This window comes from Syngnathus typhle, linkage group LG3 (genome assembly GCF_033458585.1).
Source record: "Syngnathus typhle isolate RoL2023-S1 ecotype Sweden linkage group LG3, RoL_Styp_1.0, whole genome shotgun sequence".
Taxonomy (NCBI): Eukaryota; Metazoa; Chordata; class Actinopteri; order Syngnathiformes; family Syngnathidae; genus Syngnathus; species Syngnathus typhle.
This window is the reverse complement of record NC_083740.1, coordinates 14,468,943-14,487,286: the sequence shown is the minus strand read 5'-3', so window position 1 is coordinate 14,487,286 and position 18,344 is coordinate 14,468,943. Positions and strand designations below refer to the sequence as shown.

The window sequence follows — 18,344 nt, the reverse complement described above, 5'->3', positions numbered from 1 at the left end:
TGAATCGGTTGAAAAATGTAGAAATGAGAAGGGAAAAAGGAAGTGGGTGTGAATTTCAAAATAAAAGATGTGAAGTTTTTGGTAAGGGGGAAGTTGTGGAATAGGTAGAAAAATGATGAACAGTTGAAAGTTGGAATGGGTTGAATCAGTTGAAAAATGTAGAAATGAGAAGGGAAAAAGGAATTGGGAGTGAATTTCAAAATAAAAGATGTGAATTTTTTGGTAAGTGGGAAGTTGTGGAATAGGTAGAAAAATGATGAACAGTTGAAAGTTGGAATGGGTTGAATCGGTTGAAAAATGTAGAAATGAGAAGGGAAAAAGGAATTGGGTGTGAATTTCAAAATAAAAGAAGTGAAGTTTTTGATAAGTGGGAAGTTGTTGAATAGGTAGAAAAATGATGAACAGTTGAAAGTTGGAATGGGTTGGATCGGTTGAAAAATGTAGAAATGAGAAGGGGAAAAGGAATTGGGTGTGAATTTCAAAATAAAAGAAGTGAAGTTTTTGATAAGTGGGAAGTTGTTGAATAGGTAGAAAAATTATGAACAGTTGAAAGTTGGAATGGGTTGAATCGGTTGAAAAATGTAGAAATTAGAGTAGAAAAAAGGAAATTTTAGAGAATTTTGGTTGAATTTCAAAATAAAAGATGTGAAGTTTTTGGTAAGTGGGAAGTTGTGGAATAGGTAGAGAAAAGATGAACAGTTGAAAGTTGGAATGGGTTGAATCGGTTGAAAAATGTAGAAATGAGAAGGGAAAAGGGAAAAAGGAATAGAGTGTGAATTTCAAAATAAAAGATGAAAACGTGAAAATGTTGAATTTGGCAAGTTTGGGAATGTCCCCAATGTGATTTGAATGTGTTGAATTATGTGAATTTCAAACTGGAACAACATAAATGTGAAATGTTGAATCTGCCATTAAGAATGAATGGGGCAAAAATCGCCGTAAATTTGTGAATTTTGCGAAAACGGAAAATTTTTGGAAGGAAAAAAATCTAAGCAGTGTTGCCATGAATATTTGGAATAAGTGAAAAGTGGAATGGAGTGAATCGGTTGAAGTATGTGGAAGTAGTTAAGCGCCGAAAAAGTGGGCAGAATAAGTAGAATAATAATAACTAGAATTTGCAATTCCTGAAGGAATTGCGTGTGAAGGTGAAGAAGTTGAATAAATATTTAAGGAATGTTGCAGAATGATGTTGAAACGAGTTGAATCGGTTGAAAAATGTAGAAATGAAAAGGGAAAAGGAACTGGGTGTGAATTTCAAAATAAAAGATGTGAAGTTTTTGGTAAGTTGTGGAATAGGAAAAAAATGATGAACAGTTGAAAGTTGGAATGGGTTGAATCGGTTGAAAAATGTAGAAATGAGAAGGGAAAAAGGAAATGGGTGTGAATTTCAAAATAAAAGATGTGAAGTTTTTGGGAAGTGGGAAGTTGTGGAATAGGTAGAAAAAGTGATGAACAGTTGAAAGTTGGAATGGGTTGAATCGGTTGAAAAATGTAGAAATGAGAAGGGAAAAAGGAATTGGGTGTGAATTTCAAAATAAAAGATGTGAAGTTTTTGGGAAGTGGGAAGTTGTGGAATAGGTATAAAAATGATGAACAGTTGAAAGTTGGAATGGGTTGAATCGGTTGAAAAATGTAGAAATTAGAGTAGAAAAACGAAATTTTAGAGAATTTTGGTTGAATTTCAAAATAAAAGATGTGAAGTTTTTGGTAAGTGGGAAGTTGTGGAATAGGTAGGCAAAAGATGAATAGTTGAAAGTTGGAACGAGTTGAATCGGTGGAAAAATGTAGAAGTTAGAAGTGAAAAACGAAATTTTATGAAATTTTGCAAAATTTTATGCAAATATTAAAAGTGAAAACGTGAAAATTTTGAATTTGGGAAGTTTGGGAATGTCCCCAATGTGATTTGAATGTGTTGAATGATGTGAATTTCAAACTGGAACAACGTAAATGTGAAATGTTGAATCTGCCATTAAGAATGAATGGGGCAAAAATCGCCATAAATTTATGAATTATGCGAAAACGGAAAATTTTTGGAACGAGAAAAATGTGAGCAGTCGTGCCATGAATATTTGGAATAAGTGAAAAGTGGAATGGAGTGAATCGGTTGAAGTATGTGGAAGTAGTTAAGCGTCAAAAAAGTGGGCAGAAGATGTTGAATAATAACTAGAATTTGCAATTCCTGAAGGAATTGCGTGTGAAGGTGAAGAAGTTGAATAAATATTTAAGGAATGTTGCAGAATGATGTTGAAACGAGTTGAATCGGTTGAAAAATGTAGAAATGAGAAGGGAAAAGGAACTGGGTGTGAATTTCAAAATAAAAGATGTGAAGTTTTTGGTAAGTTGTGGAATAGGAAAAAAAATGATGAACAGTTGAAAGTTGGAATGGGTTGAATCGGTTGAAAAATGTAGAAATGAGAAGGGAAAAAGGAAATGGGTGTGAATTTCAAAATAAAAGACGTGAAGTTTTTGGTAAGTGGGAAGTTGTGGAATAGGTAGAAAAAGTGATGAACAGTTGAAAGTTGGAATGGGTTGAATCGGTTGAAAAATGTAGAAATGAGAAGGGAAAAAGGAAGTGGGTGTGAATTTCAAAATAAAAGATGTGAAGTTTTTGGTAAGTGGGAAGTTGTGGAATAGGTCGAAAAATGATGAACAGTTGAAAGTTGGAATGGGTTGAATCGGTTGAAAAATGTAGAAATGAGAAGGAAAAAAGGAATTGGGAGTGAATTTCAAAATAAAAGATGTGAAGTTTTTGGTAAGTGGGAATTTGTGGAATAGGTAGAAAAATGATGAACAGTTGAAAGTTGGAATGGGTTGAATCGGTTGAAAAATGTAGAAATGAGAAGGGAAAAAGGAAGTGGGTGTGAATTTCAAAATAAAAGATGTGAAGTTTTTGGGAAGTTGTGGAATAGGTATAAAAATGATGAACAGTTGAAAGTTGGAATGGGTTGAATCGGTTGAAAAATGTAGAAATTAGAGTAGAAAAACGAAATTTTAGAGAATTTTGGTTGAATTTCAAAATAAAAGATGTGAAGTTTTTGGTAAGTGGGAAGTTGTGGAATAGGTAGGCAAAAGATGAATAGTTGGAAGTTGGAACGAGTGGAATCGGTGGAAAAATGTAGAAGTTAGAAGTGAAAAAGGAAATTTTATGAAATTTTGCAAAATTTTATGCAAATATTAAAAGTGAAAACGTGAAAATTTTGAATTTGGGAAGTTTGGGAATGTCCCCAATGTGATTTGAATGTGTTGAATGATGTGAATTTCAAACTGGAACAACGTAAATGTGAAATGTTGAATCTGCCATTAAGAATGAATGGGGCAAAAATCGCCATAAATTTATGAATTATGCGAAAACGGAAAATTTTTGGAATGAGAAAAATGTGAGCAGTCGTGCCATGAATATTTGGAATAAGTGAAAAGTGGAATGGAGTGAATCGGTTGAAGTATGTGGAAGTAGTTAAGCGTCAAAAAAGTGGGCAGAAGATGTTGAATAATAATAATAATAATAAAGGACAGGAATAACAATAGTGTGAAGGTCTTCACCTTCACACTAATAAAGGACAGGAATAACAATAGTGTGAAGGTCTTCACCTTCACACTAATAAAGGACAGGAATAACAATAGTGTGAAGGTCTTCACCTTCACACTAATAAAGGACAGGAATAACAATAGTGTGAAGGTCTTCACCTTCACACTAATAAAGGACAGGAATAACAATAGTGTGAAGGTCTTCACCTTCACACTAATAATAATAATAGAGAATGGTGTAGAATAACATATGTGTGAAGGCCTTCGCCTTCACACAATAAAGGACAGGAATAACAATAGTGTGAAGGTCTTCACCTTCACACTAATAATAGAGAATGGTGTAGAATAACATATGTGTGAAGGCCTTCGCCTTCACACAATAATAAAGTAAATGGAGTAGAATAACATATGTGTGAAGGCCTTCGCCTTCACACAACTAGAATTTGCAATTCCTGAAGGAATTGCGTGTGAAGGTGAAGAAGTTGAATAAATATGTAAGGAATGTTGCAGAATGATGTTGAAACGAGTTGAATCGGTTGAAAAATGTAGAAATGAGAAGGGAAAAAGGAATTGGGTGTGAATTTCAAAATAAAAGATGTGAAGTTTTTGGGAAGTTGTGGAATAGGTCGAAAAATGATGAACAGTTGAAAGTTGGAATGGGTTGAATCGGTTGAAAAATGTAGAAATGAGAAGGGAAAAAAGAATTGGGTGTGAATTTCAAAATAAAAGATGTGAAGTTTTTGGTAAGTGGGAAGTTGTGGAATAGGTAGAAAAATGACTAACAGTTGAAAGTTGGAATGGGTTGAATCGGTTGAAAAATGTAGATATGAGAAGGGAAAAGGGAATTGGGTGTGAATTTCAAAATAAAAGATGTGAAATTTTTGGTAAGTTGTGGAATAGGTAGAAAAATTATGAACAGTTGAAAGTTGGAATGGGTTGAATCGTTTGAAAAATGTCGAAATGAGAAGGGAAAAGGGAATTGGGTGTGAATTTCAAAATAAAAGATGTGAAGTTTTTGGTAAGAGGGAAATTGTGGAATGGGTAGAAAAATGATGAACAGTTGAAAGTTGGAATGGGTTGAATCGGTTGAAAAATGTAGAAATGAGAAGGGAAAAAGGAATTGGGAGTGAATTTCAAAATAAAAGATGTGAAGTATTTGGTAAGTTGTGGAATAGGTAGAAAAATGATGAACAGTTGAAAGTTGGAATGGGTTGAATCGGTTGAAAAATGTTGAAATAAGAGTAGAAAAACGAAATTTTAGAGAATTTTGGTTGAATTTCAAAATAAAAGATGTGAAGTTTTTGGTAAGTGGGAAGTTGTGGCATAGGTAGGCAAAAGATGAACAGTTGAAAGTTGGAACGAGTTGAATCGGTGGAAAAATGTAGAAGTTTAGAAGAGAACGAAATTTTATGAAATTTTGCAAAATTTTATGCAAATTTTAAAAGTGAAAATTTTGAATTTGGCAAGTTTGGGAATGTCCCCAATGTGATTTGAATGTGTTGAATGATGTGAATTTCAAACAGGAACAACGTAAATGTGAAATGTTGAATCTGCCATTAAGAATGAATGGGGCAAAAATCGCCATAAATTTGTGAATTATGCGAAAACGGGAAAATGTTTGGAACGAAAAAAATGTGAGCACCCATGCCATGAATTTTTGGAATAAGTGAAAAGTGGAACAGAGTGAATCGGTTGAAGTATGTGGAACTAGTTAATGGACAAAAAAGTGAGCGGAAGATGTTGAATAATAAAGGACAGGAATAACAATAGTGTGAAGGTCTTCACCTTCACACTAATAAAGTACAGGAATAACAATAGTGTGAAGGTCTTCACCTTCACACTAATAATAATAATAATCCATTCATTTTCTTCACCGCTTGTCCCCATCGGGGTCTTGGGCATGCTGGAGCCTATTCCAGCAATTGGGCAGTAGGTGCAGGGCACACGGAGACGAACAACCATCCGCACTCGTACTCACACCTATGGACAATTTGGAGTGCTCAATCAGCCTACCATGCATGTTTTTGGGATGTGGGAGGAAACCGGAGTGCCCAGAGAAAACCCACGCATGCACGGGGAGAACATGTAAACTCCACACAGGGCAGGTCGGAGGTGGAATCGACCCGCACCCTCTGAAGTGTGAGGCGGACATGCTAACCAGTGCGTCACCGTGGCACCAATAATATTATTGACAATAAGAAGAAGGCGACAAAGAAGGAATAAAGTTTCCTTCTGTTAGTGTCAGTTCTACACTCTTCCATACTCATACCTACATTTGAAGATGATAAGATGATTCTGTAGGATCGTTGTTTTTTGCCTGTTGACCCTGGAATGCTGGAAGCCCCCAAAAAATTGACAGAAAAGATTTTTTAAATCTAAATCTTTATTTGGCTCTTCAACAAAACTGAAAACATAATGTTGAAAAAATACTTGTGCATATCTATTTTTACATTTGTATCAGAAATTATATATATACACACACACACACACACACAGTGGAGCCTCGGTTTTCGAACGTCCCGGTTCTCGAACAAATCAGTATTCGAACAAGAAATTCGAGATTTTTTTGCTCCGGATGTCGGACGAAATTCGGTTGTCGAACCTCGCGAGATGAGCCGAGAGGACCCGCATGCCAACTGACTCCGTTCGTTATTACGTTCTCATTACTCTGAGGATCGCATCAACTCTAATCATGCCTCCAAAGGAAGCAAGTGGGAGCAGTAAAGCCATCCTAAAACACAAAGACGCTCCTAAAGCAATTGCGACACTGAGCGCCCGGCGCGCTGCGGTTCCATGCATAATGCGCAAAATTTAACTAACTTATTGTCCTAAAATCTGGGGTGCGCATTATGCATGGGTACAACAATTTTTTAAGAAAATCTCCCTCGAAATAAAACTTGAAATCACACCCTTCTTCTTGTTTGTTGTCAATCGCGCATCACATTCAGCCATCCTGCCCAACACACTTAGTCAGTAAAATTCATAATTGACGACACATCGTTTGATGCGATGGTGCAATCCTTGATGGTGTGTTATTGTGAAATATTGTTTGTTTTTTAATCTCCATCGCAGACCGGATATCATACGGAGGCCACCATGACAGTATGCGCAGAACGGATGCGCAAGACACGTCAGCTATATAAAGAGCGAGAGTTCAGTTCTCTACCTATTAATTTCAATTCACAGTTTAATTAGCAGTTTCAATCAGCAAATAACAAAATGCGTATTACAGGTAATATTTTATTTCACAACACTTTGCCTTGTTCCTTTCGTCTCTGCTGTTCACTTCAAACACGCTCCATACGACTGCAATGCTCTCGTATCAGACGCTTGCTCGATCACCTGCTCGTTTGCTGTCACAATGTACCCTACACAAATCCGAAACATTTGTTGCGGCTCCGAGTCACGCCGAGGGGCAAGTTTTGGTTTCCAAGGGTGTTTTTATTCCTCTTCAGCGTCTCTCCCATACAGAGCTGCCTTTTTCACGTCCGCACGCCTTTTTCACATGTACGCACTGATCGCGGTGGTGCCTTTACGGGCAGTCGGAGAAATCAACGGCAACAAAAAAAATTACATCCAGCCTAGTTAAGACCATACCAAAGACTATAAAAATGGGACCCATTGCCTCCCTGCGTATGTGACGATCATTGGGACTTAAAAAAAAAAAATAATAATAATAATTAAAAAAAAATCATAAAAATTGGGTGCGTATTATACATGGGTACAGGTTTTTTTCCAGCATCAACATGCCATTTTTAGGGTGCGTATTATTCATGGGGGCGCATTATACACGGAAAAAAACGGTATATCTATATCTATATATGTATATCAGAGTCAGAGTCAGCTTTATTGTCAATTCCTTCATGCCAAGACACACAAAGAAATCGAAATTACGTTTCCCCTATCCCACGGTGACGAGACACAGTACACGATAAACATACAAGTAAACAACGCAAAATAAAAACAGTGCTCGCATACCACCACAGATATATATATATATATATATATATATATATATATATATATATATATATATATATATATATATATATATATATATATATATATATATACGTATATAGTGTATGTCTGGATAGCAGTCCAGACCATAGCCAAAGGCCAACCCTCTTGGAGTGCAAAAGCCTAGCCTATCCCTGCAGTCATCGGGCAGCAGTTGTGGGACACCCTGAACTGGTTGCCAGACACACAGGGCAGGGCACACAGAGATGAACAATCATCCCCACTCACACCTATGGGCAATTTGGAGTGTTCAATCGGGCTACTGTGCATGTTTTTAAGATGTTGGGAGGAAACCGGAATACCCAGAGAACCCATGGCGGCATGGGGAAACATGTGCAAACTCCACACAGGCAGGACTGCTGTGAGGCGGACGTGCTAACGAGTGCGCCACCGTGCCACCCCTTCTATGATAATACTTTCCAAAAATGTTGTTCATGAGCTTTTTTTTTAAATGGACAACATTTTTACTTTCAAGAATGTAGAACTGATAGATGATTTTACCTTTTCCTTACTTAGGCTGATATGAACCTATGTTTTGGTGTGTGCGAAAACTTGGTGGTTTAAAATTTCCTCCCCCTCTTAGGTTTTGTACATCCCCTTCATTCTGAAATATTTTTGAATATCCATCCATCCATTATCTTTTTCGCTTGTCCCGCTTGAGGGTTGCGGGTGTACTGGAGCAGCAATCATTGGGCAGTAGGCGGGGGACACCCTGAACTGGTTGCCAGCCAATCGCACGGCACAAACAACCCTTCTTACTCGCATTCACACCTATGGGCAATTTGGAGTGCATCTAAAATGTATTTGGGCTTATTCAGAGGACCTTTAAATGGTATCAGGTGGAATTGACTGAATTGTACATTTTATGTCAGATTATTGGCGGAAAAGTGTCAGGAATGAGTGGAGCTGGGCAACCAAATGCACTTGGAACAGGGTTTATTGAAGGGAAGGGAGGTGGGCGGACAGAGACACAGACGGGGCAGGCGGAGGCTCACGGACAGCAGGCAGGGACAGAAGGTCCACTCGGACCAGGAATTGATACGTAAAAACAGGTACTGACCGTGAGACTACCCATGAGATCGGGGAAATGCATAACAGGACAGGAACGCCGGGAGCAGAAACAGACAGGAGAGGAACAGTAGACACCGACAATGAACAACACACGGGCAGGATTTAAATAGTAGGTAACATGAGGGAACAGGTGACAGTCATTACGGTGATGAGAGGGGTGTGCCTGAGGGAAGTTGTTTGCACAGGCACATAAGAGAAAAAATTTCAAATGATGTACAGTCATCCCTCGTTTATCGCGGATAATTGGTTCCAAGACCACAGCACCACGGCAGAGGTGAAAACCTCTCATTTTGAACGTACATACATTTTTTGTGTATCAATAAATGTATATTAAACCATATAAGTGCATATGTTATCATTAGAACATTAAATAATAGTTTCAAACATGTAAATACTGTATTAATAGTATAAATGACTGTCAGGTCTAAATACCATCAGACATTTATTTACACGCTGGAAACAAAGAGGAGAAGACAACCAGTATTCTTTTGCTCGCGAGGAGAATTAGGTAGAAGGCCCAGTTCACAGTCCTCCACCAATTCTGGACTTCCCCCACCGCTATCTCCTCCTTTTATTTTGGGTTGCCCTGGTTACAAGAGGCGTTGCTACACTAAAGGGAGGGGAGAGTGTGTCTGTAGCAACGCTGTTTCACCTAACTAATAATGTTGTGTGGTGCGAGGCCGCATGGCCTTGGCCAATCCGTGACCCCAGGAATGCAGAGTCTGTTCTTAGATGGTTGGCAACCTCGTTCCTGGCTGCAATCTCCAAATCTGGATGCCGTGTCTCTGTAAAACAATGCTCTAGACTTTCTTGCTACATTTCACACAATAATAATAATAATAAGTAGATAATCAGATACCTCTCGTGCAAACACTCTAACAAACGTTAAGTAGATGTGAGATAACTTGCATGAAGTCTACTTAAACAAACATTGAGTAAATATGGGATAACTAAACACTGTCTCGGACAAAACAATTAACAGAGAGAGGACTTCTCTTGAACTAACAAGAAACAAAGAACAAAGATGTTCTGTTTCTAACTTGTGAGGCCCTCTCAAAGATAAGACAAGGAAAGGGAGTATAAGGACTCCCCAAGGCTAGCCGGCACATATGTTGACTTGAGCGAAGATATGTGACCTTCGGTTCCAGGCCGACCAGCGCTTCAGCAAAACTAATTATTCTAACAATGACATACAGAAAAAATGTAGAAATAATATAAATTTGATACATGTGTGTGTGTGTGTGTACGTGCGTGTGCGTGCGTGTGTGTGTGTAACATAAAAAGGAAACATACCGTAATTTTCGGACTATAAGTCGCACCGGAGTATAAGTCGCACCAGCCATAAAATGCCCAAAAAAGTGAAAGAAACCATATATATGTATATAAGTCGCTCCTGACTATAAGTCGCCCCCCCACCCAAACTATGAAAAAAAATGCGACTTATAGTCCGAAAATTACGGTACTGTAAATATATTTTTAGAACTCTATTATTATAACAACTTTTTTATAACAAGGAACAAGTGTATGCTGTAAATATGTTTTTAGAACTCTTTTATCATTATTAAAACAAATTTATAACAAGGTACAATACTGTAAATATGCTTTTCGAATTCTTATTATTGTTAGTATTATTATTATAACAACGTTTTTATAACAAGGTCCAAGGATACGTACTGCAATTGTGTGGGCACTCCCTGCCTTCTGCTGGCGCGCGGGCAACTTTCGTGCCATGATTCCTCAATTTAGAATTTTTATTTTGAATCTTTTATTTGCGATGTACTGAAGCCGCGATAAAAGAACCGCGATGTAGTGAGGGATTTTTGTATACAATAGTCTAAATTTGTATTATCAAAGCCTGAGTTGTGTTGTGTAGTTGTTTATTAACATTTATATACTGTACACTGTCAACAAACAGTTACAATTGCAGTAAGCCATGAATATAGTTTAAAAAAGTTCTCTGTAAGACATTAATAATGAAATCTTTTTTTCCATGTACTATGTTCACAGGAGGAGATCTGCCCTCCGTCTTCTGTAATCCATTTTCTTCCTTTAAATCTCTCTTTCTTTTTTCTCTCTACCTATCTTTCTTCCTGTCAACTAAGCTGTTACACAGCATGCCTCAATGTTTGCCAGCAACACCAGAGGAAGCATTATGGAAGTGAAAGAGCAACGTCTATACTGCTCACTCACTAAGGCCCACAAGGACAAGGAGGGGGCATATCCTGGTGAGATAGCCAACATTTGTTAATTAATTTGTTCACTTAGGCATGGTTTCCCTAATGGACTCCTTGGGGTGTGTAAATCGTTGGAAAAAAGTACTTTTAAATAAGTAACAGTTACCTGTGTTCAGTGTTCCCTCTAATTTTTCAAGTGTCTGTGGAAACACACAAGCTCCCTGTGCACACTTTATTTATTAAATAAATAAATAAATAAATAAATGAATGAATGAATGAATAAATATGTATATATTGTCAGTGAGAACTTTAACTAGCTCGTGGTCGGATTTTGTTTTGTGTGTCAGCTCGTTCCTTTTCTGTCAATCTTTTGCCCTCTCTCGCAATAATGTACTGATCCCCTGTCCCATCTTGAGTCTTTATACAATTCAAACAGCTTTCAAATAACATTTCTGCTCAATGTGACCCTTGTGGTAGTCCAACTTCCATTTCTTCCATATTTTTCCCTACGTAAACTCGCCCGCCACTTTGGCTTCACTGCATGTTTTGCAGAGGAGACCTTTCTCATTCAAAAAAGAGAAAACCTCATCCAGTTTCACCGTTTCCTCTTGTAGTTGCACACACTCCGACAACCATCCAATCTTAAAAGAATTGCCGCATCTCTTATTTATTTTGGCTTGGCGAGTGGATGTGTCGCTGCTCATTCGTTTCGCCATGATTAGCTAATTTAGTATTTGCATCGGTTGACTCCACTGCACTGTTGTTAGCTAGCTAATCTGCGCGACACGGATGAGCAGGACACATGTGTCATACGTATATGTAGCGTAAGTGAACCACAAAAAGGCACAGAAAGAAAATCATTCATCCACTTAATTAGATTAGATTACGTCTAACATTAGATATTAATCAATCGGTTTTTTCAAACCCAATTTTATTTTGTGCGCAGCATGGAGTTTCTTGTGCGCAAAGACTGCGCGACCAGTGTGCAATTGTGCAGCTGCCCAGATTAGAGGGAACACTGCCTGTGTTACGTTTGTATGAATGTAACTACTACAGCAACAACCGAATAGTCATCATCTTGTACATTACGAATCTATCTTCTACTTTTATCTATCTTTCATTCTTCAGGGAACAGTGAAGACTGTGCTATTGGCCACCAAGAAGTACGTGTTCCAACCCAGAAGTCTTACTCCTCTAGTGAGACCCTCAAGGTCTTTGACCAGCACCAAGACCAGACCAGGTGAGAAATTAAATTATACGTGTAGCATTAAGTCCCCTTTGATACTAAACAGTGGTTATTTCCCTTGTCATGGTTATAGCTCGGTACGCCAAAACCAGCAGACACAGAGACAGCTTCTTCCCCCAGGCTGTTGCTCTGATGAACTCACACCACTCTTAGAGTCTCACAGTCATTACTGTGCAATAACATCCTACTCTTCACACCTTTTTTGAATTTGTCTACACTGTTTTTGCCATTTTTCACATGTCCTGAGTGTTGTTAGTCACCTAAATGTTGAACAGAGGGTGTGTTTTACTGAAGTCAAATTCCTTGTTTGGCACGCTCAAACATGGCGAATAAAAAACTCTTGAATCTTAAAACACTTATTGTAAAAATCAGGTACTGATCGGTAATCTACATTTTGTAGAAACTGGTCTGCAGTGATTCCAAGCAGACTGTACCTGTACTGTAAGGATGACTCATGGTTGCTATTGGCAGTGTTGGGGCTAACGGCGTTACCAACACCATTGTAGATTTCCAGTAACAAATAAGATACTCAATTTCTATGTTAACTGTTATAATGATTTTACCGTTACTAACAGTGAAATGTCGCACGTTACTTAAGCTGCTTGGGACGTATCAGGGTGCTCCACAGATACGCTTCTGCCTCTCAGCGGACTAATTTTTGACTCGCTACACCTTGCGTCAGCCAAGGAATGTGTCACCTGATATTCTGCGCAATGTTGGGCCAAAAACAAAACAATGATCATTGTCGCTGTTCGTGCCTATCCCAGGATGTACAATACTTCTTTGTACCTTTACCGGGATAAAACAAAACAGATACAGATATTAGAGTTGTATACGTTTCAAAATAAAACAATATTAATTTGCATTGTGGACTCTCACTCCAATTTAAAAGGAACCTAATTATAGGAATACCCAACTATCATGAAAAGTCCCCTTGTTACATTATTTCTAACATCATGTTTTGACAGGTTATTTTATGGGACATCAAAAGGACACAAGGACATGGTTCATCGCGTACAAGATGAGTACAACATAGATGGTGAGTATGAATGTAAAAGCATGCATGCATATATAAATAAATAGATAAACGATAAATAAAATAATTACATCATTTTAATATATTATAATCATTTCATAAATTAGATAGATAGATAGATAGATAGATAGATAGATAGATAGATAGATAGATAGATAGATAGATAGATAGATAGATAGATAGATAGATAGATAGATAGATAGATAGATAGATAGATAGATAGATACCGTTTTTTTCCGTGTATAGTGCGCCCCCATGTATAATACGCACCCTAAAAATGGCATGCTGATGCTGGAAAAAAGCTTGTACCCATGTATAATACGCACACAATTTTTATGAATTTTTTAATTTTCTTTTTTTTTTAAGTCCCAATGATCGTCACACAGGCAATGGGTCCCATTTTTATAGTCTTTGGTATGGTCTTAACTAGGCTGGATGTCTTTTTTTTGTTGGCGTTGATTTCTCCGACTGCCCGTAAAGGCACCACCGCGCTCAGTGCGCACATTTGAAAAAGGCGCGCGGACGTGAAAAAGGCGGCTCTGTATGGGAGAGACGTTGAAGAGGAATAAAAACACCCTTGGAAACCAAAACTTGCCCCTCGTCGTGACTCGGAGCCGCAACAAATGTTTCGGATTTGTGTAGGGTACATTGTGACAGCAAATGAGCAGGTGATTGAGCAAGCGTCTGATACGAGAGCATTGCGGTCGTATGGAGCGTGTTTGAAGTGAACAGCAGAGACGAAAGGAACAAGGCAAAGTGTTGTGAAATAAAATATTACCTGTAATACGGATTTAGGTAGAGAACTGAACTCTCGCTCTTTATATAGCTGACGTGTCTTGCGCATCCGTTCTGCGCATCTGTAATGGCGGCCTCCGTATGATATCCGGTTTGCGTGTGTGTGCGTGTGCGTGTGTGCGCGTGTGTGCGAGAGCGAGAGAGAGCAAGAGAGAGAGAGCGCGAGAGAGAACGCTCAACCGTAGCGCGCCGCCGACCGCCCAACTGCACCGCGCTGGTCGCATTATTGTGACAGAGCCGTCGCTGAAATTTAGAAGATGTACTGTCCTGATGTACTTTCTAAAATTTAAGTGGACCTCAGTGCGCACTGCGCAGGGAGCTTAATTTGGTGCGGTCGCGCAACCGCAGCGCGCCGGGCGCTCACTGTCGCATTGCTTAAAGAGCGCCTTTGTGTTTTAGGATGAACAGCAGAGACCAAAGGAACAAGGCAAAGTGTTGTGAAATAAAATATTACCTGTAATACGCATTTTGTTATTTGCTGATTGAAACTGCTAATTAAACTGTGAATTGAAACTAATAGGAAGAAAACAACTCTCGCTCTTAATATAGCTGACGTGTCTTGCGCATCCGTTCTGCGCATCTGTAATGGCGGCCTCCGTATGACGTCCGGTCCGCGATGGAGATTAAAAACAAACAATATTTGACAATAACACACCATCAAGGATTGCACCATCGCATCAAACGATGTGTCGTCAATTATGAATTTTACTGACTAAGTGTGTTGGGCAGGATGGCTGAATGCGATGCGCGATTGACAACAAACAAGAAGAAAGGTGATTTCAAGTTTTATTTCGAGGGAGATTTGTCATGTCTCGTCCCCAGTTTTGCTATGTGTCTAGGTTGCCATAGTTTCTGTTCGCGTCGCCCCTCTCTTCCTGTGTCACCTCAATCGATGTAACGTGTTTTGTATTTAAGTCCTGTCTGCCCCTCGCTCACCGTCGGATCATTGCATGTGTTACTGTCATGATCTCTGTTTGGTTTCTGTTCCTGTCTTTGGTAATGTCACCCTGTCGTTTTGTTCCACGACTTTGTCGGTCAGTCCTGTTGTTGGTTTTGTTGTACCATGACTTTCTTTAAAAAAAAAAAAAAAATTAAAAAAAAAAAAAATTAAATTTTTTTTTTGTACCCATGTATAATGCGCACCCCAGATTTTAGGACAATAAATTAGTTAAATTTTGCGCACTATACACGGAAAAAAACGATAGATAGATAGATAGATAGATAGATAGATAGATAGATAGATAGATAGATAGATAGATAGATAGATAGATAGATAGATAGATAGATAGATAGATAGATAGATAGATAGATAGATAGATAGATAGATAGATAGATAGATAGATCGATAGTGTGTGTGTGCGTGTGTGTGGGGGTGCGTGCGTGTGTGTGTGTGTGTAAATGAAATATTTTCTGCAACACACCAAACATAAATGATCGAGACAATAAAATACATTTGCTGGCGACCATTAGTCGCCGTGCCGCTGCATAACAGCTACTCGTGCGATCAGAGGCAAACTTAAAGGAGTGTGCCGGAGCTGTCAATCAAATGGCGCACACATGAAGCAAACCACGATAGGACAGACAGCACAACAGTGGACAGTAGTAACAATAAAATGTATATACGCACTTTGTGTCAAAGACGCACACGTTCACAGCAACATACTCAACATTTAACTTACCGGTGCGCACAAGTCTTATTTCAATGCGAAAAACATATATACGTATATCGAGGCTTCATGAAGACCAGGCGTGTTAAAAATGAAATTTGACTGGTTAAGAAACAGCCTCACGGTGTGTACGTTTATGTGAACCCATGATTTAGAAAGCCAAAGGCAGAATTGACATAACATAAATGAAGAAATCTGAAAAAATCAAACACACACTAAAGGAAGCTGTCAGCCAAAACACACCCATGACATGAGCATAATAGAATATTGTAATACAGCTTCTACTTCTTTTATATTTCATTTTTTTACAAGAACCTTAGAACTTCAAGTGCCGGCATTTAGACCAAAATCACTGTTTCCTTATATGTATGAATATTTAATTTGCTTTTGTGATTTGAAAGCTGATACAACTAGTACGAGCTGGTTAAATCTTACCGTATTTTTCGGACTAAAAATCCCTCCGGAATATAGGTCGCATTAGCCATAAAATGGCCAATAAAGTGAAAAAAAAACATATATAAGTTGCTCCGGTGTATAAATCGCATTTTGAGGGAGATTTATTCGACAAGATCCAACATCAAGAACAGACATGAAGGAGCAACAACAGGCTAAACGATAGGTATGCTAACATGACAAACACAAACGAAGAGCTGAGAACGGGCCTGACATAACATTCAGAGTTATTCAAATAACTATTACATACATAAATAACACATTTATCAAACTATCTGTGTCACTCCAATTCATTAAATCCATCGATCGTCCTTTAGGAAACGATGCCGCGTAAGCGCTGCGCCGCTGACGTCTAAATATTCTAAATTTCCACAGACCCATATAACGATATATAAATTAGATATCAAATAACTATTATATAAGCAAGAGTATAATCAAACCATCTGTGCACTCTAAATCATTAAATCCATCGATCAAATTCCTCGTCCTTTGTCAACAACGCCGCGCATGCGCCACTGACGTCAGCCTCGTCGTTATTCCACAGATCTATTATATAACAATATTGTAGCGTTAACAAAGTACCAGGAAAGACGTGGGTTTGGTAAACGGCTCTTTATTTAACAAAACAAGAGTTCAACGAGCCAAAAACTACTGAACTGTAATGATAAAAACGTATACAAGTTGCTACACGAAATAAAATATATCAAATAAGTATAACATAAATAGTTCACCGCGGCGAGTGGCGGCGTGGACTTCCATCCCCGGAGGGGGCACTTCCAGCCACGGAGGTGGAAGAGAGCTCCATAGAATAGGACCGTGCGTGCGTAAAAGCCATGTCCGAGCCCCATCCACCGTCCCCGGACAGCCACCCGGCCGGGCGCCGGCCCCCAACATCCATCCACGGAGGTGAAAGAGAGCTCCGTAGAGTAGGACCGGGCGTGCGTAAAAGCCATAATAGTTTTTCAAACCTTCTGTGTCACTCCAAATCATTAAATACTTCAAACTCTTCGTCCTCCGTGTCACTTACAAATAAAGCCGCTAATGATGCCGGTAGTACGTCATCTTTGTCATCCCGTGATCGAATCGTTTGTCCTTCGTGTAAACAACCGCCGCGCCACTGACGTCACTTTCAGTTCAAACTACAGTAATCCATTGCAACATCGCGGTTCGTTTATCGCGGTTTCACTTTTTTTTGTTTAAATTTCGAAGATTTGTGAAAGAAATCACATATAAGTCGCTCCTCAGTATAAGTCGCCCCCCCACCCAAACTATAAAAAAAAAACGTGATTTATAGTCCGAAAAATACAATACATTGAGTACAGCAGTATGACAGAATTTAACACATTATGCAATAGTAAGCATATTGCTAAGTAAATGTAAAAAAAAGGGGGAGGGCAAAATAACAAATTGTAATAAAATATGCCAACCGTCAGAGTTGCTCTCCAGCACCAATTAATACACCATCATTTTGGGGAAATTCTTATCTCCTTTTTTCCAGTTTGTCTAATTGGAGCTCATTTAAAATTAATACAACTTTTAATTGGAGAGCAGCGCTCTTCATCTTCAGCTGTGACATTAATTACAAAAAGCTTTTATAATTCCCCTTTCATTTGCTGATTAAAGATGAAAAGGGGCATTTTGTGATTTTTCAGGTCATTCCTTTGCCCGTTTTCATTTATTTTTCAATGGACTGATATGCATGTAATCTAAACCTGATTTACTGTTTGAAAAAGAAAGTAGCTCAATTTCCCCTCCATACTTATTTGCCCCATCTCAAATGTATTACTATCATCCAAATTGAAGGCATTTGTTGCCGCTATTGTTCATTAGAATTTACCTTCTCCCTGAAAACTGAAACCAATAAGGGACATGGAGCGTGACGGGAAATAGCCAAAAGCAGCCTCACATTTATGTTGTACTGTGTTGTTTGTCCATTTTGCTGCCAACGTTGTGTCTTCATCATGACCACCAGACAAACTACGGCCTATTTCGGTAAACACCACCACCATGTTCAAATCTAGACAAGCCTCCAAGTCATCTGACTCTGACTCATTCCTGGGTGCAGATGGCAGAAAGAATGGTGGAGGGGGCATGTCCTGTGCTTAGAATTTCTCAGTGCAAAATTGCTCCTAGTGTTTTTCCCCAAGAAAATCTTTATTTCTACATTGGTCAAAATAAATCAATACTCCCACCTTCCAAAGTAAGCTTTTAGGTGTACACATTTGACGTCTGTTACATTTGTGAAATATTCTTGCAGTATTTCTGTATGCCATAAAATAGTGAGTCTTAAAATAAACTCAAGGTTTTTTAACAAATCTGTTTGAGGCATGCTCATGTTGAGCACTATGAGCCCTATT

The 18,344-nt window shown here is 38.5% G+C and overlaps 1 protein-coding gene across 1 annotated transcript in view; it reads left to right on the top strand.

Moving 5' to 3' along the window:
- The first annotated feature begins 10,768 nt into the window (after positions 1–10,768).
- The window catches only part of LOC133151115 (teneurin-3-like), a 28,311-nt gene continuing 20,735 nt past the window's right edge, over positions 10,769–18,344 (top strand). Inside the window, exons 1-3 of the mRNA XM_061273879.1 lie at positions 10,769–10,842; positions 11,911–12,030; positions 13,005–13,075. Of these exons, the coding sequence (XP_061129863.1) occupies positions 10,769–10,842; positions 11,911–12,030; positions 13,005–13,075 (265 nt within the window). The remainder of the gene's footprint in view (positions 10,843–11,910; positions 12,031–13,004; positions 13,076–18,344) is intronic.